Source organism: Lepidochelys olivacea, assembly GCF_965140295.1.
Source record: "Lepidochelys olivacea isolate rLepOli2 genome assembly, chromosome: 1".
Taxonomy (NCBI): Eukaryota; Metazoa; Chordata; order Testudines; family Cheloniidae; genus Lepidochelys; species Lepidochelys olivacea.
Window position 1 is genome coordinate 347,621,092 of NC_140411.1, and position 26,007 is coordinate 347,647,098.

A 26,007-nucleotide genomic window follows, 5' to 3' on the forward strand; every position below is an offset into this window, starting at 1 on the left:
TTAGTTGCACACTTTTCTGGTTTACCAAGCGTGATCTTAACACAGTCCTTAAGTTATATAAGGAGACTTTTTTTTATTTGGACTAATTCAATCTTTCTGTCTCTCTTTTGATCCTTTTCCCATCAACATTTGTTATTCTGTCTTATTGTGACATTTTATAAGCTGTCATGTACTTGTTACAATTGAGCTCATAATTAGGGTAAATTTGTAGGCCCAATTATTACAATAAGCCTCAGTCATGGACCAGGACCCCCATTGTGCTAGGTGCTGGACAAAAAACAAACAAAAAGACAGTGCCTGCCCCAAAGAACTTATAATCCAAGTACAGTATAAGACAAAAGACAATGGATGGATACTGACAGATGGGGGGAGTACAAGGAAACAGACAGTGTTAATCACCAGGATTTGAAAGGTCTCAGCACACCAATGGCTTAACAGTTGTCGGGATTTTGTTGGCGTCACAACGAAGGAGAGTTAATGGGCAGGAAGTTCCTGCTTTTCGCATTAAAGGGGGTTCAGCATTTATGTAGATTTAATTTGATTGACTGAAAATCAGCTTGGTGACAGGTGAGCTGCTTTAACTGAAAAAACTTTCTGCTGTGTAACCTCAAAAGTAGCTAAAATGGACTGATTTTCAGGTTCCCACAGAGTCCGGGAAAGTTAAGGCTATTAAATGTCAGTGTACAAGATCGTGCTTGTATATGAGGTAAGACTACACACGGTGCAAATTGTTCTCAAAAACACCTTTCAGTCTGTGAGTATGCTGCCCAGGTTGTGGGGTAGTAAACCTCATTCTGGTGGAGATCTGATAAGGATGTGTTAGATACTTAAGTTTTTCCACGGTCTGCTTTTCCAAGGCACCTGCTGTGCAGAACTGTCCTTATTCCTCCTGAAGGCTCTCCTTCTCCTACACTTTTCTAAGGCTTGGTCAAGGGTGTGACAAAAACTCCATTATAGACACAGCTGTGCTGACAGAAGCGTGCTTCTGTCCGCTTAGGTAATGGGATTCAGAGGGGAGGTGTTCCTACATGGACAGAAAACCTCCTTCTGTTGGTGCACACCACATTTACACTAGGGGGCTATACAACCATAGCCATGCCAGTAAAGGGTCTGTAGTCTAGACACGGTCTAAGCTAATGCTCTGTGTTGCTCTTTTGTATTCCCATGTAAGCTTATAAATGCTTATTGAGCCTTAGGAACCTCTTTTCTCCTGCCTTGCACATTACATCCTGAGTCTGCTCCAGGAGGAGAGGATTGCAGGCTGTATCATTTTGGTTCCTTGTCTTCTATACTCAAGTAACCCTATTACTGAAGGATGTTATTTCAGGATTCTTATTTCTCACAGGGGTGGATAGCTCATTTGCAGGGTTTTCATGTTACATTATTGACAAGTTTCATAAGGTGTACAGGTGACATGATTCTTGTTGGAGAATGGCACTGAGACGCCATTCAAATTTCCTATTGCAAAGCAAAAATAACGTGACCAAAGAAAAGGGTCAAGGGTTGTTATCACTGATTTGAATAGGAATTAGGATTTTTCATTTGCTTTGAATGCAGTAGTTCAATATCTTTATTTGCTGGCAACAAATCAAATGAATCAATATGGGAAGAACAACTGTGTGTATGAGTGCATCAGGACCATTTGAAATTCAGAACATGAATGCAAAGTTTAAAATGCAACATGGCACCATTCCTAACTCGTGTCAAGCAAAACTCTCAGAAGACATGGCAGCCAAAACAAGCTGTTCTTATAATCTACAAATGAAACAACATTTCTTAGATATCTTACAGTGGTGAAAGTGTTTGGGATGCATTTCTTAGCAGACAGTAACTAAGCATCTCTTGCCATATTTCAGTGAGTTGTGATGCAGATGGTAAGGTCATTACAAGTTTTCCTGACAGTTGCACACACAAACTTACCTGACAGGATTATAAATTAATCTTCGTAGAGGAAATTGTCTAAAACAGAAAGGAATACAGTTTACTAAGGCAGTAATACCTGACCAACCAGTTGTAGTGGGCCATTAAGATTCTAAAATTGGTTGTTAGTGCTGACTGATCTCCTGCATCTTATTGGTGCAATCACCTTTTATTTTACGTTTGTAATCTCTTGGAACCTAATAGGCTGGTGTTCTACTTACTGGCAATCAATGAGTGAGTGGGTCCACTGTGACCAATATCAATCATGTGCCCACTGAAGTTTTGCCATAGGCTTCAATTGGAAGAGGAGCAACCCTATTTTGTCAGAAAGTCACTGTCTAACTATCAAGTGTGGTACACTTAATCCTGCCTCAGCACAGGGGGATGGACTAGATGACCTCTTGAGGTCTCTTCCAGTCCTACATTCTATTGTGGTCTGAGTGCACTTTTCAAAATACGTCAAGCAGCCTAGCATAGGCCTAAAATAGGCATAAAATGATAGCTCTACAGTAGGAAAATGATAGATCCTACTAGGTAGGAATCTAGGTTAGAATGTAGTGTTGGGGTTTAGTTATAGTTTGACACTGTTAGTGCAGATTGGGCCAATCCGTGTTAGGGGGTGTGTGGCAAAAGCTGGCCAAACCCTGTCATTCAGCACAACAACAGTCAACCTATGGAACTCGTTGTCTGGGAATGTTGTGAAGGCCAAAAGTATAACTTGGTTCAAAAAAGAATTAGAGAAGTTCATGGAGGATAGGCCCATCAGTGGCTATTAGCCAAGATGGTCAGGGATGCAACGCCATGCTCTGGGTGTCCCTAAACCTCTAATTGCCAGAAGCTGAGACTGGATCACAGGTGATGGATCACTCAATAAATTGCCCTGTTCTGTTCATTCCCTTTGAATCATCTGGCACCAGCCACTGTTGGAAGACAAGATACTGGGCTAGATGTGCTGCTGTTCTTGTCTTCTTATAACTAGATTGTATTTTCTTTCATTACCCTTGTAGGATAAATGCAGCTCCTAATTGCATTTGATTAGAATTATTGGTATGGTTCTGTCAAGGAAAAAATAACCTGATTGTTTGTCTACAGGCATCTAAGAATTGAAATGTGGTTGGTTGTGTTACAAAAAGAAGTCGCTGTCCCAGTTTTCAGACTGGTATCATTCTCTCATGTACATTAAAATGAAATATTGTTGCCCCTGTGATTGCATAAAGGCATCAGTCTGAATCCTGCTTGTTCTACTTTGGAGTATTGTAGCAGGGTTTCTTATTTATATTCTCTTGTTTTTAAAGTGTCTGATTCCATTTTGGTCTTATGTGATATGGTTAGTTTTGCCTTTGCTTTACTTTAAATTAAAATGTCACAGTCACCACCACTTGGACACAGAATCACTACTGAGACTGTTATAACTTACTTCAAATTCAAGTAAAAATTTGAATGCCTAAATAATATCATGGATAATGTATATTATACTTATTTATTGTTATGTTTTATGGTCTATGCAGTAATGCTTTGGGGTCTTATTGTGCTAGGTGCTGCACAAGTGTATAGTAAAGTATAGTCCCTGCCTCAAAGAATTTATAATCTTGCATCTTGGATCCTGCAACTGACTTGAATCATAGAATCAAGGTTGGAAGGGACCTCAGGAGCCCATCTAGTCCAAGCCCCTGCTCAAAGAAGACTTGCCCTTGGTGAATTCATGCTGATTTGCCCATGACTTGCCCTTGGTGAATCCATGCTGACTGTTCCTGATCACTTTCCTCTCCTCTAAGTGTTTCACAATTGATTCCTTGGGGACCTGCTCCATGATTTTTCCAGGGACTGAGGTGAGTCTGACTGGCCTGTAGTTCCCCAGATCCTCCTCCTTCCCTTTTTTAAAGATAGGCACTACATTAGCCTTTTTCCAGTCATCCGGGACCTCCCCGGATCTCCATGAGTTTTCAAAGATAACTGCCGATGGCTCTGCAATCACATCTGCCAACAGCTTTAGCACCCTCGGATGCAGTGCATCCGGCCCCATGGACTTGTGCTCGTCCAGCTTTCCTAAATAGTCCTGAACCACTTCTGTCTCCACAGAGGGCTGGTCACCTCCTCCCCATGCTGTGCTGCCCAATGCAGTAGTCTGGGAGCTGAGCTGACCTTGTTCATGAAGACAGAGGCAAAACTTGACATGGGTGGAGCCCCATTGACTTCAGTGGACCTCCCAACAGGTGTAAAGAACTGCCCACATGCACGCAGTTGCAGGATTGGGGCTCGGGCTTGAGAGACAAGATGTAACTGGTGGTTGAAACAAATAAGTTACAATGGAAGGAGGAAGACACGGTATTAGTAAAATGAACGTCTGTATATGAGAGAGAAACCAACCTGCTAACTTAGTTCTAAATATTGCTATGATTTTTTGTATGTGATTATTTTCCTTAAGTGCAACACTGATGCATAGATAATAATATAGAGGAGATCAAAGGGCTAGAGAAGTGCCATAGTCTGACTTATCTTAGCTTGGCACACAACAGGATCACTACAATCAATGGCCTGAAAAACTTACCTATCAAAATACTCTGTCTGGTAAGTGATGAGTTAATTTTTTTTAATAAAGGCTTTCTTTTTTAAATGGTCTAGTTCATCTCCTTTAGAAATGTATTTGTGTTAAGTAAAGGCTGGTTTCCATAGTTCTGTTTATAGTGGTTACAAGTAAACTTTGGTTAAAAGTTTGCTTTTGTACTGTATACTGTTTTAGTAATGTCCTATCTCATTTTCTCTTTGGTAACCCTTTTAGAAGATAAAAATATCAACAGTGTGTGAGCCCTAAATATAACGTTTGAAAGAATCAAAACTTTATTTTGAAAGAATCAGATGTGTATAGAAAAAATGAATTAATTAAAAAATTGAAAACGGTGATGTTTTGAAATAGACATTCCCTTGCAAAGTTGTTTTGGTTTAGAGTAGCATGGGGTCTGAGGGGTGAAAGGGAAACTGACCAGTCTACATTTATTTTCCAAGATGAGTAAAATTCAGTAAGTTAATAACATCAATTATAGAAGAAAACTTACTTTGAGGCTCTTGAAGTCAAAGTGGCAACATGGTCCAATGAATAAGTCATGGGCCTTATTTCAGGATATGTTGATTCTGTTCCTGACTCCCACACTGTGTGGTTCGCTTACCTCAGTGTGCCTTTGTGTCTCAGTTTCCCCTTCTGTAAAATGGGGATAATACCTAGCCTTATTTGTAAAGCCCTTTGCGATTCTTTAGTGAAAAGTGCTACGTAAATGCTAAGTAGTAATAGCTGTAAGTGGTGGTAGAAACGTATATAAGAATATTTTTAAATGAGCTGAAAGTGTGCTTTTAAATCGTTGTAAAAGCACAAAGTACATTTTTCCACCTCTTCATTTTATTTTCTTTGTAATTATGATCTTTAAAATAATGTAATTGATATCTTCAAGAACTTGAATCTGAAAATACATGTGTACCTGCTTAAGTTTATACACATTAATAGCAAATAAATACATTAGTGTGTCATGTAAAGCAAGTTCTTTATTTTTAAGTCCATAAAATTTTTAATTTGTTTTTTCTATGCTAACGTACAAAATGGCACCGTAGTATAGAAAAGAATAGTTAAATCCTACATAAGTCAAATGCAGTTGTTCCTTGCACTTCTTTAACTGTGTCTTATTTTAATATGCACTAGAATGTGTTCATTTTTAATAGTGGACAAAGTAATGAGCACTCTTGTATTTCAGGCATACCATTCTTTGCAAATCCCTCAGTGCCAGTGAATCTGGAGCTCTGGCTCTCAGTGGAAGTAGAAAAGATTGATTCAGATTGAGAAAAATCCTATATTTAAAAAAAATGAAATGAATTATGAACTGGTTGAAAACTAAATTTTCAGAAAGATCTCTTTTCTCTTTATACAGTGTAAAAAACACTTATTCATCCTTTTCTTTACGTAGCAACAGAGCAAGTCACTTAACTTCTCTGTTTCTGTTTCCCCATCTGTAAAAGGGGCTAATAATACTTATACCTAATTAGTTGTATTTGAAAATGTTTTGAAGGTGAAAACTGCTATGAAACTGCAAAGCATTATTAATATGACCACTTTCTGTATTTTTGTATTTCCATGCTACTGTGACTGCTCACATAAAGACTTCTCTTTTTTCTTTAATCAGCAAAGTAGGTAATCACATAAAAATGATGTAAATAGTGAAATTTCAATGTAGTGTTTTCTTTTACAAATTCAGGAAAGATGTAAACAGACTGTACATGGCAGAAAAGGGTTATTTTTTCCTGTTGATTCAGCTTTCTTTCCCATTCCCTCTTGAGCTCTTTAGGAAAGAAAATAGAACAGTCTCAAGTTCAGAAGAAGGAACATCAGTAACTGAAAAAACTGCTTAGATATGCCAAAGAGGCCATATTCTGCCCTTGTTTGCAAAAAATAATGAATAGTGCTGTAATGAACTGGATGCTCAGGAAGTTTACACTTTCCAAAAGAGGATTCCTCACACAAATCCCTTGGTGCACAGAAATTTGTTTGTACCATTTGCACAGCACTTTGCAACTACGACTCTTAGCTGTACCTTATTGAGCAGAAGTCTCATGAGGAAGAGGGAGGGAAGAGAGAGTGTCCTTGCTATTAATAGCCCGATCAAAGATTTAAAAGTCAGGAAAAATGTCAATGGTAGACAACCGGATCAACATTGCAATGCATTTATTTCTCTAGTTCCTAAATATTTATTAATAGCATTTGAACTTCCAAAATAGCTTTCAGCATACAGTGACGCTGGTGGAATGAGATACGTAGCTTTCAAGGTTATGGTTACAGATTGCATCAGTAATTGGGGCCCAAGATTAACGCACAAGCTAGCATGCTATACCATGCTAGGAGTTGATAATAGGGATGGCTGTATGATTGATGGGGCTTCAAGAAATGAAACTACCTGGAACCTATGCAGAAACATGTGATCTTCTCATCTGTTTTCTTTTGTGGAGAAAGGGGAATCAGGCCTTGTGTGGTGTACAATGAAAAGCTACTTCAGGGGCCCCCAAAAGCACTGAGTAATCCCAACTATCAGATTCTGATATGCTTCCTTACAATAATTTCAGTGGTGGTATTAATGGAGTAAGATACTACCCAAACTAGAGATTTCCTTAGGTTAACAACCCACTGAGGTGAATAAGATAAGTTGACACATCAGAGAGCTATTGTTTCAGGCTGCCTGCAGAGTCAGGAAAATAACAGTATATTGGTTTATGTACAGTTTACATTTTGATCTTTTTGCAGGCATATAGGTAACAAACATAATTTTTAAATAGATGAAAGCTTGGCTTCTGGGCACAATTCTACCGTGGTGAGGGGATTCTGTAGCCACTTCCATGGCTATGAAATTGCAGAGAAAATCAGGGCCCAGTTTATTTTACTGACACGCATCACCAACCTGCTGCTTAAGGTAGTGCACTGAAGATAAACCAGTCAAGAGGTTGCCCCGTTTGTTACTTCTTGAGTAGAATGAGAAATTATAAACTGGCATCTCAAGGTGAGGCTGGGATTAATGTGAGGGACAATGTTACTTTCATGCAATGCTAATGTATACAAGACCCAGGAGAAGAGAAATGGCCTGTCCTGTTCTACTAAGACTGTAAATGGTATTTAAAGTGAACACAGAAATTACCCATTTAGACAGTAGGATGTTGTTCCTTGTCAGAAACATTTTTTTCATGAAAGCTGATGAGAACTTATTATATACTTTGGATTGATTTTCAGTGCTCTAACCAGATTGAGAAGATAACCGGTTTGGAGGACCTGAAAGTCCTGCAGAACTTGGACTTGTCTAGTAATAAAATCAGCAGCTTAGAAGGTTTGGAGGAGCATGATCTACTAGAAGTGATCAACCTAGAAAATAATCAGGTAACATCCTTCATACTAATCTGAATTGTTTTTAGCTTTACCGTCTCTTTCTGAAATTCAGCTCTTCGAAGGTTCAGCCAAAAATCGCATAACGCTACAAGAAAGAAATGACTTTCACTTTACAACCCATTCTGCCACCCTTGCTTATGTTGAGTAGAACCTTACTCCCTGCTCTTGTTTAATTGCTTGGACTAATTTCTGTTTATGTGGGTAACTCTGAGGGAGCATTTAGTGCTCATGACAGCATTCCCTAGAATGAATACCACATTGCAGGGAAGGGCTGCACAGGCACTGACTCTGGGCGCTACGGGACTGGAGCACCCTTGGGAAAAAAATAATGGGAGCTCAGCACCCACCGGTCACCCAGATCAGCTCTGTGCCTCCCCCCCCAGCGCCTCCCACCCACCATGATCAGCTGTTCAGTGGCGTGCAGGAGGCATTGTGTGGGAAGAGGAGGAGTGGGGGATGGGAAGAGGCAAGGGGGAAGGGGTGGAGTGGGGGCGGGGCCTGGGGTGGAGTGGGGGTCCAACACCCTCAGGGAAATCACAAAGTCAGTGCCTCTGCATGGCTGTGCTGCCTTCTTCCATCCAGCTGTGCCAGAGAACCTCTACTTATACCTTAGCTACTCCAGCATCCAACCCCAACAGATCTTGCCAATGTCCCTCAATCCTGTAACATGCAGGAGGTCAGACTGGATGATCATGATGATCCCTTCTGACCTTAAAGTATGTGAGCTTCTCCTGGGCCTCTGTCATAGAATACCAGTCATGCATACTGTAAAATGGCTTTTGTTATACAGATAAATGTTCACTGGAGACTAGGGTCAGACTATCCAGCTCTTTTATATCTGTAATCTTAACAAGGATTTGAACCCTGGGCCCTATAGGCAACAATTAATCCATTAACCCAGCAGATCACTGAGACACCAAGGTCTTTAATTTCAGAAATGACCCTCAGTGGATGAAGTAATATATTTTATTGGACCATTTTCTGTTGGTGAATTCAATAAAAGATACTACCTAACCCACTTTGTGTCTCTAATCCTGTGACCAACAAGGCTGCAACACAGTCTACCTCGATGGATGAGTCATTCTCCTTTCAAAGCCAAGACTTTGTGGTTATGATCTTAACCCACCTGAAATTATGTATTTTAAAATGCAAATAAAAAGCAACAATAAAAACTGGAAATTGAAATATTCAGATTATTCTCCCAATTTTCAGGATACATCTACAAGCATTAACATAACCATTGTGAATTCTCTTTATAGCGTCATATTCAGTTCAACATTTAAAAACACATCAGTGTTTAAAATCACACAAGGCAGGATGCTAACTATAGCATGGTCCATCATTAGAATTAATAATGCAGCCTCCATTGCCTCATGTAGTTTTTTGTTCTCTATAGCAGGCAAAAGCTATTAATTCTGCCTCATCAACATTTGGTTTATGTCCTCTTTTAATGAAATGTTACTGAAACTGATCAATGAATTACCACCTTTCCAATATCTCCTTCTCTAGAGTGACTTTAAGGGGATATTGCTAACATTGGTAAAATCTCAAATTTCATTTACCTGAAAATGTTGCATTAAACTATTCAGTGTTCAGTCAGTATCTTAGGTGGCTAGTGTTCTTTTTTTGACAATTTCAGAATAACAGCCGTGTTAGTCTGTATTTGCAAAAAGAAAAGGAGTACTTGTGGCACCTTAGAGACTAACCAATTTATTTGAGCATAAGCTTTCGTTGAGCTACAGCTTACTTCATCGGATGAAGTGAGCTGTAGCTCACGAAAGCTTATGCTCAAATAAATTGGTTAGTCTCTAAGGTGCCACAAGTACTCCTTTTTTTTTTTTTTTTCACAATGGTATTGGAGTCAATGTATTTTACTAAAAATTCCAAACCATGTTACCTACTAGTGCGGAGTTTCTCTATTATCGCGAATGATCACACTGGATTTCATCTTCTCCCACTTTCAAGGGTTGGAAGAAAGGTCTGGAACCAGTTCTGACTCTGGAACAGTCTTCCAAGTGTTTACAGCTTCTTCCATATGAATGGATCGGAGGCAGGACTTATGGTTCTTATATCCCTGAACTTTAATCCCTGAGCAAATGGAGTAGCATTGTGATCTATGGCCCTCATTTAGATATCTTAGACAGTGGTTATGAGGGTCAAAATAGAGAATGTAGAGCTGTAAGGGCTGTTCCTTGATCCCTATGATCTTTTGAAGGTTTTGTCATATATAGCAAGTAAGAAAGATTTTATGGGAAAATTTCCCTCTAAAAACAACATTAGGGTGCAGAACCAAGAAACAATAAATTATCTACTTCCAGAGGGAAAACCTCTATCTAGGGGAATAAACAGTGTCCAACAAGATAAGAAGCAGAGGGAATTCAGACTTGCTGCTTTGGCATTAGGAAGGAATTGTTGGTTTATGGGAGGCCATGTCCCATCATGTAGCTTCAAATGGAACTTTTTCAGGCACAGGTGCATTCCAGGATCCTTCAGAAGTGTCTAGTATAACAGTCATTTCTGGGAGAGAGTGACAGTACTCTAGGCAGGTTTTCTGATCAGTGGAGTCTTTTGAGTTTCCCTTTTCCATGAGGCCAAGGAGACTGAGTGTTCCTGTTATGCCAGAGATAGATAGGACACATTGATGGGACAGTGTAGGGAAATCTTTAGCTACCACTTCATGAACTGTATACATCTAAAGGTTAAAATAACTATCCAGAGATCAGATTTCAGAGTAGCAGCCGTGTAAGTCTGTATTCGCAAAAAGAAAAGGAGTACTTGTGGCACCTTAGAGACTAACCAATTTATTTGAGCATAAGCTTTCATGAGCTACAGCTCACTTCTTCGGATGCATTCAGTGGAAAATACAGTGGGGAGATTTATATACATAGAGAACATGAAACAATGGGTATTACCATACACACTGTAACCAGTGATCACTTAAGGTGAGCTATTACCAGCAGGGCGGTGGGGGGGAACCTTTTGTAGTGATAATCAAGGTGGGCCATTTCCAGCAGTTGACAAGAACGTAAGAATGGCTGACTTAGAGCAACGCTTCCTCAGCTCTCGTCCCCTAATGCCCCTACTCTACTTGCGCTACATTGATGACATCATCATCATCTGGACCCATGGAAAAGAAGCTCTTGAGGAATTCCACCATGATTTCAACAATTTCCATCCCACCATCAACCTCAGCCTGGATCAGTCCACACAAGAGATCCACTTCCTGGACACTACGGTGCTAATAAGCGATGGACACATAAACACCACCCTATACCGGAAACCTACTGACCGCTATTCCTACCTACATGCCTCCAGCTTTCACCCAGACCACACCACACGATCCATCGTCTGCAGCCAAGCTCTGCGATACAACTGCATTTGCTCCAACCCCTCAGACAGAGACAAACACCTACAAGATCTCTATCAAGCATTCTTACAACTACAGTACCCACCTGCGGAAGTGAAGAAACAGATTGACAGAGACAGAAGAGTACCAGAAGTCACCTACTACAGGACAGGCCCAACAAAGAAAATAACAGAATGCCACTAGCCATCACCTTCAGCTCCCAACTTAAACCTCTCCAATGCATCATTAAGGATCTACAGCCTATCCGGAAGGATGACCCATCACTCTCACAGATCTTGGGAGACAGGCCAGTCCTTGCTTACAGACAGCCCCCCAGCCTGAAGCAAATACTCACCAGCAATCACACACCACACAACAGAACCACTAACCCAGGAACCTATCCTTGCAACAAAGCCCGTTGCCAGCTGTGCCCACATATCTATTCAGGGAACACCATCATAGGGCCTAATCACATCAGCCACACTATCAGAGGCTCATTCACCTGCACATCTACCAATGTGATATATGCCATCATGTGCCAGCAATGCCCCTCTGCCATGTACATTGGTCAAACTGGACAGTCTCTACGTAAAAGAATAAATGGACACAAATCAGACATCGAGAATTATAACATTCAAAAACCAGTCGGAGAACACTTCAATCTCTCTGGTCACTTAATTACAGACCTAAAAGTGGCAATACTTCAACAAAAAAAACAGACTCCCCCTGCCCCCCCCCCACTGTTCCTCAGATGTTCTTGTCAACTGATGGAAATGGCCCACCTTGATTATCACTACAAAAGGTTTTTTCCCACCCGCTCTCGTGCTGGTAATAGCTCACCTTAAGTGATCATTCTGGTTACAGTGTGTATGGTAACACCCATTGTTTCATATTCTCTATGTATATAAATCTCCCTACTGTATTTTCCGCTGAATGTATCCGATGAAGTGAGCTGTAGCTCACAAAAGCTTCTGCTCAAATAAATTTGTTAGTCTCTAAGGTGCCACAAGTCCTCCTTTTCTTTTGTCCAGAAAGGATATTGTTCTGGGCCCTTTCAGCTGTCCTGAATTTGTGATTCAACAAAACTTGGAGCAGTAGTATAACACTAGCTTGGTTAGATGCACAATATGTCTGTTTTAAAGACAAGTGTCTCATTAACTGCTCTGTAATCATAATATGGCACCTGTGTTGTTATCTCACCATAGTGGAACATTTTTCCTTTAAGTACTATTCTGTTGGAATTCTTCATTCATAGTATCAAAAGAATAGGTCTGGAAAATATAAAGCAAAAGGTACACCAATTACTACCTTTCAGCAGGTTCTTCATATTCCTGCTTTAATTCAGAAGCGGTAAAAAGAGAAATCAGAATCCTATGATATAAAATAGGAGGATTTTTTAATGTAGCCACAATCAAAACATAGTGCCATTGTTACTGCAGCAACATGGATACTGGACTAAGTGGGCCTGTAGCACAAGCAGCGTTGCTTGCTCCAGAGATGATGCATTTCCAGGTGAACTGACTCACCTACTTATTTTTCTTCTGGAAGATCAAGAAGCTTTTAGCATCTCAAGAAGGAATCATTAAGGGGTTGCAGAAACTAAGAAGAGGTCAGGTCGGGCAGGAGGTGCTAATATCAGGAGTTGTGACAGTTGGATGAACACTGAGTAAAGCCTGGTGCGCAAAGCTGTGTCATGCAACTTGTTTTTAATTGGTTATTTTTGAGAGTCCTTGTTCTCCATTATTCAATTTCAGAAAAACTTGAACTGAATGAAAGCTTAAAATGTCTGAAACAGCTGGTCTGTGTTCTCTGAATCCTATATTAAGAGAGGTTTCAGAGTGGCAGCCATGTTAGTCTGTATCAGCAAAAAGAACAAGGAGTACTTGTAGCACCTTAGAAACTAACAAATGTATTTGGGCATAAGCTTTCGTGGGCTAAAACCCACTTCATCAGATGCATGCAGTGAAAAATACAGTAGGAAGATATATTTATATACACACACACACAGAGAACATGAAAAAATGAGGGTTGCAATACCAGAGAAGCTAAATGCATCTGTTTGAGATCCTAGTGTGCAACCCTCTAGCCACTCACTCGGCCTTCTGGGAGGGGAATCCAAACCTCTGAGTTCTGGATACCTTGGGGTGTGTTAAACTCCTGGAGCCCAAACTGAGTCAAGCCTTTCCCCAATCTCTGGTTTCCTAGGCACACTTTCAGGGTGCAGACCTTCTATCTGGCATCCCCCTTTGAATGCTGAAATCCGCTGTCTACCCTTTAGGCACAGTGCTGACCCTTCAGACTTTCCAGTGTTTAAACACACACCTCTCCCAGAACTCCACCCATAAGGTGTGATGCTTCTGGTTTGTAGTTTAGCTCTCTCAGGGGCATGCAGTAGTTGTGAAGCAATCAACACACACGCATTTGTTAAGTCTATCAACTTTATTCATTTTATATTTAATCATGTAAAACACAGGTGAGTACAGACCAGCAGGCTACTTGTCCAATTTTAAACTGGACTGGCCTGCTTTTGTAATCTTTGTCCCTTGTCCAGTGCTGAAATGAAACCAGACAAAGTTTTGTCCAGTATCAGATGTGGGACGACATAATGAAGAGTGTGGTGTTCTGCCCATGCTGGCGTGACCTCACATACAACATGTCCCTGCCAGCATGGCTTTGCACGCAAGGCAGTGCGTTCAAAATGGCATCCCCTTGCAGCTTGACCTCGCATGTACTGTGAGTGTAAGGTTACGCTGGCAGAGGTGGGGTCATGCTAGTGGAGGTAGGCTCACACCATTCCCAGAAGCACCAGAATGTCCAGTATTCCAGGAATGTGTGAGTGGCCACCCTAAGTACAGATCACACAAACAATAAAATACTCAAGACACAATGTCCCTCGCTAGCTCATCCTTCTCTTGGGAATCCTTGGAGGATCATCTGTGTTCTCTCAGGTAGGCAGGCTCTTCTGCCCCCTTGCCTATCCTGCCCCTGCAGCAGCCTCCCTCATCTTAATCTGGTACAAAATGGCATTCAGTCCCAGTTTGTTCATTCTCCTCTGTGATTCCCTTTATAGACTCCTGCTAGGATCACTTGCTTCTTTTGTTCTGCCTTTTGGTAATTTCTCACTGCTCTCAACCTCCCTCATCTTCAGACAACTGGGGGCAGTGTCTTCTCCTCCCAGCTAGAGGAAACCCATTAGCCCAAGGTATTTGAATAGACCGGTTTCAGAGTAGCAGCCGTGTTAGTCTGTATTCGCAAAAAGAAAAGGAGGACTTGTGGCACCTTAGAGACTAACCAATTTATTAGAGCATAAGCTTTCGTGAGCTACAGCTCACTTCCTCAGATGCATATCGTGGAAACTGCAGCAGGCTTTATATATACACAGAGAATATGAAACAATACCTATTCCCACCCCACTGTCCTGCTGGTAATAGCTTATCTAAAGTGATTTCCAGCACAAATCCAGGTTTTCTCACCCTCCACCCCCCCACACAAATTCACTCTCCTGCTGGTGATAGCCCATCCAAAGTGACAACTCTTTACACAATGTGCATGACAATCAAGCTGGGCTATTTCCTGCATAAATCCAGGTTCTCACATCCCCCCACCCCCATACACACACAAACTCACTCTCCTGCTGGTAATAGCTCATCCAAACTGACCACTCTTCAAGTTAAAATCCAAGTTAAACCAGAACATCTGGGGGGGGGGGGTAGGAAAAAACAAGAGGAAACAGGCTACCTTGCATAATGACTTAGCCACTCCAAGTCTCTATTTAAGCCTAAATTAATAGTATCCAATTTGCAAATGAATTCCAATTCAGCAGTTTCTCGCTGGAGTCTGGATTTGAAGTTTTTTTGTTTTAAGATAGCGACCTTCATGTCTGTGATCGCGTGACCAGAGAGATTGAAGTGTTCTCCGACTGGTTTATGAATGTTACAATTCTTGACATCTGATTTGTGTCCATTTATTCTTTTACATAGAGACTGTCCAGTTTGACCAATGTACATGGCAGAGGGGCATTGCTGGCACATGATGGCATATATCACATTGGTGGATGTGCAGGTGAACGAGCCTCTGATAGTGTGGCTGATGTTATTAGGCCCTGTGATGGTGTCCCCTGAATAGATATGTGGGCACAGTTGGCAACGGGCTTTGTTGCAAGGATAAGTTCCTGGGTTAGTGGTTCTGTTGTGTGGTATGTGGTTGTTGGTGAGTATTTGCTTCAGGTTGCGGGGCTGTCTGTAGGCAAGGACTGGCCTGTCTCCCAAGATTTGTGAGAGTGTTGGGTCATCCTTTAGGATAGGTTGTAGATCCTTAATAATGCGTTGGAGGGGTTTTAGTTGGGGGCTGAAGGTGACGGCTAGTGGCGTTCTGTTATTTTCTTTGTTAGGCCTGTCCTGTAGTAGGTAACTTCTGGGAACTCTTCTGGCTCTATCAATCTGTTTCTTTACTTCTGCAGGTGGGTATTGTAGTTGTAAGAAAGCTTGACAGAGATCTTGTAGGTGTTTGTCTCTGTCTGAGGGGTTGGAGCAAATGCGGTTGTATCGCAGAGCTTGGCTGTAGACGATGGATCGTGTGGTGTGGTCAGGGTGAAAGCTGGAGGCATGCAGGTAGGAATAGCGGTCAGTAGGTTTCCGGTATAGGGTGGTGTTTATGTGACCATTGTTTATTAGCACTGTAGTGTCACACTACAGTGCTAATAAACAATGGTCACATAAACACCACCCTATACCGGAAACCTACTGACCGCTATTCCTACCTGCATGCCTCCAGCTTTCACCCTGACCACACCACACGATCCATCGTCTACAGCCAAGCTCTGCGATACAACCGCATTTGCTCCAACCCCTCAGACAGAGACAAACACCTACAAGATCTCTGTCAAGCTTTCTTACAACTACAATACCCACCTGCAGAAGTAAAGAAACAGATTGATAGAGCCAGAAGAGTTCCCAGAAGTTACCTACTACAGGACAGGCCTAACAAAGAAAATAACAGAACGCCACTAGCCGTCACCTTCAGCCCCCAACTAAAACCCCTCCAACGCATTATTAAGGATCTACAACCTATCCTAAAGGATGACCCAACACTCTCACAAATCTTGGGAGACAGGCCAGTCCTTGCCTACAGACAGCCCCGCAACCTGAAGCAAATACTCACCAACAACCACATACCACACAACAGAACCACTAACCCAGGAACTTATCCTTGCAACAAAGCCCGTTGCCAACTGTGCCCACATATCTATTCAGGGGACACCATCACAGGGCCTAATAACATCAGCCACACTATCAGAGGCTCGTTCACCTGCACATCCACCAATGTGATATATGCCATCATGTGCCAGCAATGCCCCTCTGCCATGTACATTGGTCAAACTGGACAGTCTCTACGTAAAAGAATAAATGGACACAAATCAGATGTCAAGAATTGTAACATTCATAAACCAGTCGGAGAACACTTCAATCTCTCTGGTCACGCGATCACAGACATGAAGGTCGCTATCTTAAAACAAAAAAACTTCAAATCCAGACTCCAGCGAGAAACTGCTGAATTGGAATTCATTTGCAAATTGGATACTATTAATTTAGGCTTAAATAGAGACTTGGAGTGGCTAAGTCATTATGCAAGGTAGCCTGTTTCCTCTTGTTTTTTCCTACCCCCCCCCCCCCCAGATGTTCTGGTTTAACTTGGATTTTAACTTGAAGAGTGGTCAGTTTGGATGAGCTATTACCAGCAGGAGAGTGAGTTTGTGTGTGTATGGGGGTGGGGGGATGTGAGAACCTGGATTTATGCAGGAAATAGCCCAGCTTGATTGTCATGCACATTGTGTAAAGAGTTGTCACTTTGGATGGGCTATCACCAGCAGGAGAGTGAATTTGTGTGGGGGGGTGGAGGGTGAGAAAACCTGGATTTGTGCTGGAAATCACTTTAGATAAGCTATTACCAGCAGGACAGTGGGGTGGGAATAGGTATTGTTTCATATTCTCTGTGTATATATAAAGCCTGCTGCAGTTTCCACGATATGCATCTGAGGAAGTGAGCTGTAGCTCACGAAAGCTTATGCTCTAATAAATTGGTTAGTCTCTAAGGTGCCACAAGTCCTCCTTTTCTTTTTTTGAATAGACCATCATTCAATGCACTCACCATTGTCTCTGACCTAGAAGAGACATGACACAGCCCCACTAACTCAGAGTGGATCTACATGCCTATAAGCTTTCCATGACACAGTAGATTCATGATACAATTTAATAAAATTCACAATTCAGAAGCGGTACAGACCAAACCTGCAATTCGTCACAGCATCAGTTCAGGACTCTCTAAAAATATAAAGCACTCCTACAAAATAAAGTGAAATAAGTGGGCAAAGATACTATTTTTGAAACAGTACAGAATGATTTAAAAGATTTACATTAACTGGCTCCGACAATGACAATTTACAATCCAGTTTTTCAAAAGTGGGCATAATGGTCTTATCCGCAAAAAAAATCCATACTTGTGAATGCAACTTGTATGATTGCATAGGCAAAGGGATAATTGTGTGCACAAATGAGTACTTGCATGTGCAGATAATAGGGGTGGGGAGACTTCCTGATTAGGCGTCATTCTACACACACATCCACTGTCAGTGCATTTATTCTGAATCATTCAGTATCTTGTGTTGTTTTTCAACACAGGTAATATATAGGTAGGTGATGACATGTCTTGTTTTAATTGTCAAGTCCTGTGATTGGTCTTAGCATTCAAAAGCAGCCAATCAGGCAGGTTTTAGAGTGAGGGCCTTCACTCTGACTTTGCTGTGGACACCAAATGAAAAAAAAAGTCCTTTACAGAAAGGGAGGTTTTTTTCCTGCTTGTGACTCTAAATCTGCAGGAACTGACTGCAAGCTACAGTCTTTCAGGGCACCCTATTGCCTGGCTAGTTCCCTTCAGCCAAAAGTACTACTATCTGATAGCAGTTTGTTTAATGGCCCGTATGAAACGTGTTGGTGGTTCTTAGTGTATTTCCTAAGGGCCCAAGTACTACATAAAAAACAAAAAAAATTTGGGCACTTCAGGGTTTGGCAAGGTACTATACAAGGGTTGGAGAGAGCTGTCTTTTTAAAATAACCATCCAGTCTTGCCTAAGCAAGTTACCCAAGCATTATCGAAGCTACCTGAGTTGTGTGACAAGAAGTGTGTTACTGCATGCCGTGGATATGTTACACCTTTGGTAGGTGTAGTGGGGTTTTCGTGTCCACATTTTAGTTTGGCACTAAGATGCTTTCTCCCCATAGTTATCTTATGCTATGTGGCTTTTTACTGATATCGTTTTTTTCTGTGCATAACTAGATTTCTGAACTGGGTGAGCTGGAATATCTTGAAGACCTGCCTCTGCTCAGAGTGTTCAATCTGTTAAGGAACCCAGTACAGGTAAGAAAGAGGTGAACACGTAACTGAAAATATACTTGCAGTGAATAGTTCATCCTATGTCAAAGAGTTAGAGAGATGTATGGACAGAATAGATGCTGGGCATGCCCCTCTCAAAATACGTAAAAGCGTTAGGGCCCTGATTCAATTCCCAATGAAGTTCATGGAAAGGATCCCATTAATTTCAGTGGCAGCTAGATCGAACCCTGAGTGAAACCTTTTAAAATTGCCTCTCCTTGGAATTGCTGTAGCTTGTCAGGCCCAGGATATTAGAGAGAGAAGGCGTTTGAGGTAATATCTTTTATTGGACCAAACTCTTGGTGAGAGAGACAGGCTTTTGAGCTTACACAGAGCTCTTCTTGTGTAAGCTCGAAAGCTTCTCTCTCACCAACAGAACCCTCATCCACCTTGTCTGTCCTTGGAATGGGCATCTTTCTTTCTTTCTTTCTTTCTTTCTTTCTTTCTTTCTTTCTTTCTTTCTTTCTTTCTTTCTTTCTTTCTTTCTTTCTTTCTTTCTTTCTTTCTTTCTTTCTTTCTTTCTTTCTTTCTTTCTTTCTTTCTTTCTTTCTTTCTTTCTTTCTTTCTTTCTTTCTTTCTTTCTTTCTTTCTTTCTTTCTTTCTTTCTTTCTTTCTTTCTTTCTTTCTTTCTTTCTTTCTTTCTTTCTTTCTTTCTTTCTTTCTTTCTTTCTTTCTTTCTTTCAGACTTATTTCTCATTCAAGGGCCCTACAATCTTCCCTGGTTGATGAGCTAAAACAGCCCATTTATCAGTGACAGAAACCTTTAATGTGGAGTCAAATCTTAAGTACTGTCTTTGTACATCATGTATTTATAACGTGTCCTGGATGGTGCTGAAGATTAAAGATCCTAGCACCCTTCTTTGATGATTTTAGATCCTCTTTGAACTTCGTAGTGATTTCCAATGTCTGGGGAAGAAATATTAAGGGCTTATCTTCTCCCTCCTGTTTTAAGATAACTGTCGATTTCTGAGGTGGCTTCCTTGAGAATAGCCTGTTGTTGCATGCAATGGAATGAACATAAAGAAATGTTGGAAATACACCACCTCTTCCTGACCTTGCAGCATTCTGCATCGTTTCAGAAAAAATCTGGACGGGTGAGGGAGGAGCAACACATTTAGAACATTATCTGTGATTATATTATGTCCTGTAAAGTTGCAGAGTTGGGTGGGGGGAAGTGGAGCATAGGGACCTATGAAAAGTTGGGGAGGTGGGGAACCAAGGTCAAGGGGGTCTGTTGCATCCCTTGCCCCACAGCAAATGATGTCCCTACCCCTTTGATATCACAATAGACAAAGCTCCTGAGAGCAGAATTTTACCCCATTAAAATGCATCTGTGTGTGCGTGCATGCCTGCATATTTTTTCCAGTTAATTTACAGGGTTTTCAGTTACTTGTGAAAAATAAACAACAATTATCTTAAAACAGCTTTGCGACTGTCTTTGAATTTCAATAGTTTAACAGGACCTGACTTTTCTCAGAATTAATATGCTTCAGCAGGTTGTCAAGATGTCAGCTTCTTATTTAATTGTTAATGATTCTTTTTTATTATGTATCAGACTTACTTTTTTTAGTGATTTACAGGCATACAAAGTAATTATATTTTATACTCTAACTAAAGAAAAGTTCCCATAACACTTCTTGCAAGATTAGTGGTATTAGCCATGGGTGGTTATCTAATTCCCATATGGGTAATTACTTTCTGTCCATCCATGTTCTCTGTACATTTTCAGTTGGATATGGTATTATTCTTCAGTTCCTGTTCCAAACTGTTATACAATGTTGCTTCAAGATGGTAAACAGCTCTCTGATGTCTTTCTAGAGGTGGCTGCATTTCAGTGGTGGAGGAAGTGATCGGTTTATGCAACACATTGAGATCTTTCGTGGTGAAAGACATTATACAATATTATGTTAAAATGGCCTTTGGGATATTATTTGCTATCTGAATTTAAATATTTATATATGTAAAAGTGAAAACAACTGAATGCTTCTCTTATTTCTACCAGGAGCAAACAGAATATTGGCTCTTGGTGATTTTCATGTTGCTCCGACTAACAGAGCTGGATCACAGGAAGATTAAAGTGGAAGAAAAGGTATATGGCAACTGTTGGAAACACCATATAGTTCTGGAATGGTGCTAAATAATCCTGTTTCCTTCTGGGCAAAGGTGGTAAATTCAACTAGTTTTCATAAATATTTATGTGCAGATAAAAAATTGCTTTATGTGAGGGGAAAAAATTCCCCACACTCCAGCCAGTAGGTATCAGTTCAGTTCAGTTTTGCTTTTAAGACCCTGACATCTGACGATATATCTGTTGTATTGTCAAAAGCAATTCTAGTTTATCAATATACAAATATTACATAAAGACTACATTTCTTAATGAAAAAGTAGATTCTAACAGTTAGAGAAGTCCCTAGTTAGTTGTTTAGATTCATTAGTTAATATTTGTAAAGTGCTTTGACGTAATCACCATGTTACTGCTGTTATTTTCTTAAGATATACTGCAAAGTGAACTGTCTGAAAGCTATAAAATACTGGTAATTCTTTTAGCTGTTTTTATTAGTCAGGATGTGATTTTAAAAGAGCCTTTTGCAAGAAATAACTGGAGGGACCAGTTGGTAACCTGGCACTGTGTAGAATGTTTCACTTCTAGGGCTCCTTTTGTATTTACAGGGGAGCTGTATTTAGAAATACATGATTCCTGTGTATAAGAGACTAGAATGCATGGGCCAAACCCATATTAGAATCATCAGGATTAACAATTTGCTAGCCTAGGTTGGAGTCTTGGCCAGAAAACTTCCTTTAAAAATGGTCCTTAGCTCCTTCACTCCAGCCTTGTCACCCATATTAGAACTCTTTTCAAATATGATTCCCCAGCAAGTGTAGACAGGGTCTAGATCACTGATTTAAATCTGTCTGGGATGAAGTAGCCAAAAGGGCTACCATCTGATAGCTCTGGTTTGGTGGCCTGTATGAAATAAATTAGTGGCTCTTAATCTATTTCCTAATGGGCTGCTGTCTACATAAAAAAAATATCCACTGATCAGTAACATGATTAGAAGTTTCAGCAGAATGGACCAAGAATAGAATGGACTCAGAGACTGACCTCACCTCTCCCTCCTAGATCAAAGCTGAAGTACATTTTCAGGACCATTTTGGGGGAAGCTTGCATTGGTGGTACCCCAGCTTTCACTTTTTTGGGGAATAAATGAAGGATTTCTGTCCCTATGACTTTCATTCTGGCATTTTTCACCAGCACTAAGAACAGAAAAAGTAATGAATAATGAAAATATAGACAAAATGAGTGTGTACTTTATGAGCTGACCCCCATCCCTTAGCCTTATCCCTCCACCCAAGAAAAGATAGAATAAATTAAGAGAGATGATGAGTTAGTTTTGGGTGCTTTCCACCTATTTAAATTTCCCAAAAAGCTTTTTTTAGTCGAGCAATCATAGACAAGCAAGATATAATGATTGCCTCTTGTAGATATGAAGCCATCATTATTCATACTACTTTATTCAGGGTATTGCAGGTAAGAACAAGGACATCACTTTTCCCTTCCTATGCCTCTAACTCTGGAAACAGGTTGCTGCTGTGAACAAGTATGATCCTCCTCCAGAAGTAGTTGCCGCTAAAGATCACATGACCCATATTATGTACAGCATGATTCAGCCACAGAGGATCTTTGACAGGTAATCTGATCTTCAATTCACATCTGGTCCTGTAGGTGGCACTCAGGTAAAGCAGAATATGTGGTTATATTTAGTGGGACATTTGTCTGTCCCTCTTCCACCATTAAATCAGTCTAACAAAGAGTAGGCATTCTGCAGTCTGCTGTTGTCAGCCTGGAAATTAGGCATATCCTGCTTGGTTGAATTGATTATGAAATGAAGTTAGTTGCTCACCTTGAAGCTCTGAGACAGATTGCCCACAGCTCTGTTTCTTTTAAACAATCTGTTGAAGCAGATGGCCATTTGCACCATAAATGAAAGATGCAAACACTCTATCAATACCCAGTGGCAATTTAAAAATCTCGAGAGGGAGAAGAGAGTTCTAAAATTTATCTTCTTTCTACTCTATTTACTTCTTCCCTTCAAACTGTTGGCATCCCATTGTGAGCAAAATAGCTTTACTTTGCAACTCAGAGCACAATTTACACGCCCAGAGCCAAATTTTCAAGCTTGCATTTATGGAATTCTGGCCAGTTCTGCATTTGGAAGGAAAAGGTGTTGACTGCGGGTTAAAGCACAGAACTGGGAGTCAGATCTTGGTCCTGTTCCCTGCATTGCTGTTGTCTTGCTGTGTGACCTCTCTCTGCTTCATTTTCCATCTCTAAAATGGGACTATCTATTTCCCAGGGATGTTGGGCTCACCATCTCTTAATTCTTGAATGTTTGTAAAGTGCTTTGAAATACTCAGATGAAAGGTGCTGTAGATATGCACATTTATTATTATTAAGGTCAAGATTTAGGCACTTATCGCCACTTAAGTTCCCAAAAGCCTACTTTAGCACCTAAGCACCAATTTGGGTACCTAAACACATAACTGGGCACTCTGACTTTTAGAAGACGCTCATTGTGATTCCTACAGTTAGAATGGTTTCCTCTCTATGGACCTGATCCTGAAAGTTGCTGAGCATTGTCTCCATGGCTCTGATTGCTCTCAAGGGGCCCAGCAGCCTGCAAAAAGGCAGTTAGCATCTTGTAAGATTGGGCTGTAATTGAGTATTTCATGACTAGCACAATTGTTTTTCCAGAAGGCATCCATGTTTGGCATCCCTTCCAACACAGACATAGGCCCAGTTCAGGTATTTCTTTATGGATATGTATGTGAGTTCAGTGCTGGAGATATACATGTCTGTAAACCTCTGTATTGAGTCAGAAGTACTGTATAAACAAACAGATAAACATATAGTCTGGCACTTAAGGTGGCAACCGATAATGTTAATTAAGCTTTGAGTGCCTGCCAGTGCTCAGCTGGAAAAGCATGCACTGCATTCATTAGTGAAATCTTCCTAATGATGATTTTTTTCTAATTTTCTAAATTAGAAAATGCTCCTTGTAGCCACATTTTTATAGTTCATTTGCATTAATCTCCTTAGATCACATGCAGGACATTTTTATTTACTGTATTATTAATAATTCCATTAAAAAACTATGTAAAGAACTGTAAAGTTGAATAGTTGTACACTCAACAATCAGGAAATGTCAACGTTAACATTGCGCAATGCCCTTTCTGCATAGGCAATACAATACTGTCTTTAATTATAGAACATTCTACTATTTAAATAATACAATATAATATGTGATTTTTTTTCTACAACTTTAGATATACATGAAGGCTAAGTCACTGTGTATAAGTACATGGGGAAAAGAAATTTTGTCTCAGAGAGCTTTTCAGTCTGGCAAACAAAGGTATGAGTTAGGTATAAAGGCTGGAAGTTGAAGCTAGAGAAATTAAGATTAGAAATAAGGCACAATTTTTTTTTTTAACAGCTAGGGTAATTAACCATTAGAACAACTTAACAAGCATTGTGGTGGATTTTCCATTACTGCAGATTTTAAAATTAAGATTGGATGTTTTTCCAAAGATATGTTCTGGCTCAACCACAGCTATTGGACTTGAAGTCTTATGGCCTGTGTTATACAGGAGATCAGACTAAATGATCACAGTGGTCACTTTGGACCTTAAAATCTATGAATTTTTGAGAACTGTGTATTACTTTGAATGCCAAAGCCCACAAGTTGCAAAATACACAGTGAATGAGCTGAGGGCACCGCACCTTACAAGATACTCCTTACAAGGTTGTGGGGGGAAAATTGTATGACTGTGTAATTAAAGACTTTATTGTAATGTGTTCTTCTGATAAAATAGTAAATATGGGGACTTTGAGGACATGTTCCTGTGGTCTAGCAACAGGAATGTATTTAAAGAAATTAGAGTTCTAAGTGTAGTCATGTCAAATAATTATATATTGTATAGTTACATGATATGACCCTACTTTATAAAAGAGATGACAATAGAGAGAAATCTGCATTTTACCAGGTTGTATCAGGTACTTGTGTGTTATATGTATTTATAAGGGATATATTATAAATCTATTGAAGAAACTGATTTTATCTTTACATGCTGGGTTGGCATCATTAGTCCCATGTGACATGGCCTTGAGAGGGTAATGAGAACATCTGTACTGTGTGTAGATAAATTCTGAAATCACCAGTTATTAAACATATTTCATGGAATTCCCATATTTAAAATGGTCCCTTTTTAATAATTCACTCACTGGCTGTAATAGTTATTGCTGTCACTGGCATCTGTTGGGCTTGTTCTGTGTTGAACTGGTCCCTTCCTGACAGCAAATGGCAGAAAGGGGGAAGGCAACATGAAAACATGGAGTAACAGTGAAGGAAGGGAGAGTTTCTTGACTTGAACTGAATGCATCACAGTAGCAACTTTTTGATGTAAAAAATATAGAGAGAATATTTTGCATATTGTTATCATATTGACATTTTTAATGTCTTGGTGTATTTTGTAAAGATTATTTTTGTGGCAGTTGTGTAAATATGTCTAAAATCAGGATAAAAGCTATGTCCCTAAGGGTGCAGCACTTTGGGTGCTCATGCGCCCTGTGCCTTTGATCAGAGATTTTTGGTGGCAGTGTCCATTCAGCCCGCACATGTGTCCTACACATCCTCGTGCCCTGCACTGAAGCTTTATAGAGCTGTGTGGGCAAACCATCCTCAGTTCCTTCTCAACCACCTTCAGCCTGAGACTAAGTCTCTAGCATGTCTCCTTCTACTAATACTTTAGCATAGTTAGTTAGTTATAGTTGTAAATAGTTTATATTTGTAGATGGTTTCCCTTTGCTTTGTTTTCCCCATTTAGTCTGGTCACTTTGGACTCTATTTCTGGGGTATGCCTGGATTCCCAGTCTTTAAACATCGTCTTTCCTGTAAGGAGTCTATCCTGATTAGTGATGGACACTCTGTGTGTGTGTGTGTGTGTGTGTGTGTGTGTGTGTGTGTGTGTAAAGTGTTTGGGGGATACTCATATTCCCTTGAAATGTAAGATCTGTACTTTATTTCAAAGAAGATCTCATCAGAAGAGGGAGATCAAATTCAGGCTTCTCTTGATGGAGCAAGCCTTAAAACCAGCTTTGGCTCAGGGCTTTGAGAACCCCCCTATATGGACTGCCCTGTATATCTCTGGATTTCAGTCTCCTGGAGCTTCTAGTAGTGAGACTGCTAATACGTCATCTACCTACAGATCCAGGTCACCAAGAGCTTTTAGGGGGTAAGTTTCCTGCTATCCCAGTTGCCTCAGGATCTTGGTCACCGAGGGACATAAAGGAGAAGGTGGTGACTACCTCAGCCATTTCAGGATCCCTGTCACCAAAAACCGCCGT

The 26,007-nt window shown here is 40.4% G+C and overlaps 1 protein-coding gene across 6 annotated transcripts in view; it reads left to right on the forward strand.

Annotated features, from left to right (window-relative positions):
• LRGUK (leucine rich repeats and guanylate kinase domain containing) overlaps positions 1–26,007 on the forward strand; it is an 84,370-nt gene that overhangs the window by 7,097 nt on the left and 51,266 nt on the right. For all 6 annotated transcript variants that reach the window (XM_084619042.1, XM_084619043.1, XM_084619044.1 and 3 more), the window contains exons 6-10: positions 4,364–4,488; positions 7,679–7,822; positions 18,510–18,590; positions 20,608–20,694; positions 22,188–22,294. In XM_084619042.1, the coding sequence (XP_084475168.1) occupies positions 4,364–4,488; positions 7,679–7,822; positions 18,510–18,590; positions 20,608–20,694; positions 22,188–22,294 (544 nt within the window). The remainder of the gene's footprint in view (positions 1–4,363; positions 4,489–7,678; positions 7,823–18,509; positions 18,591–20,607; positions 20,695–22,187; positions 22,295–26,007) is intronic.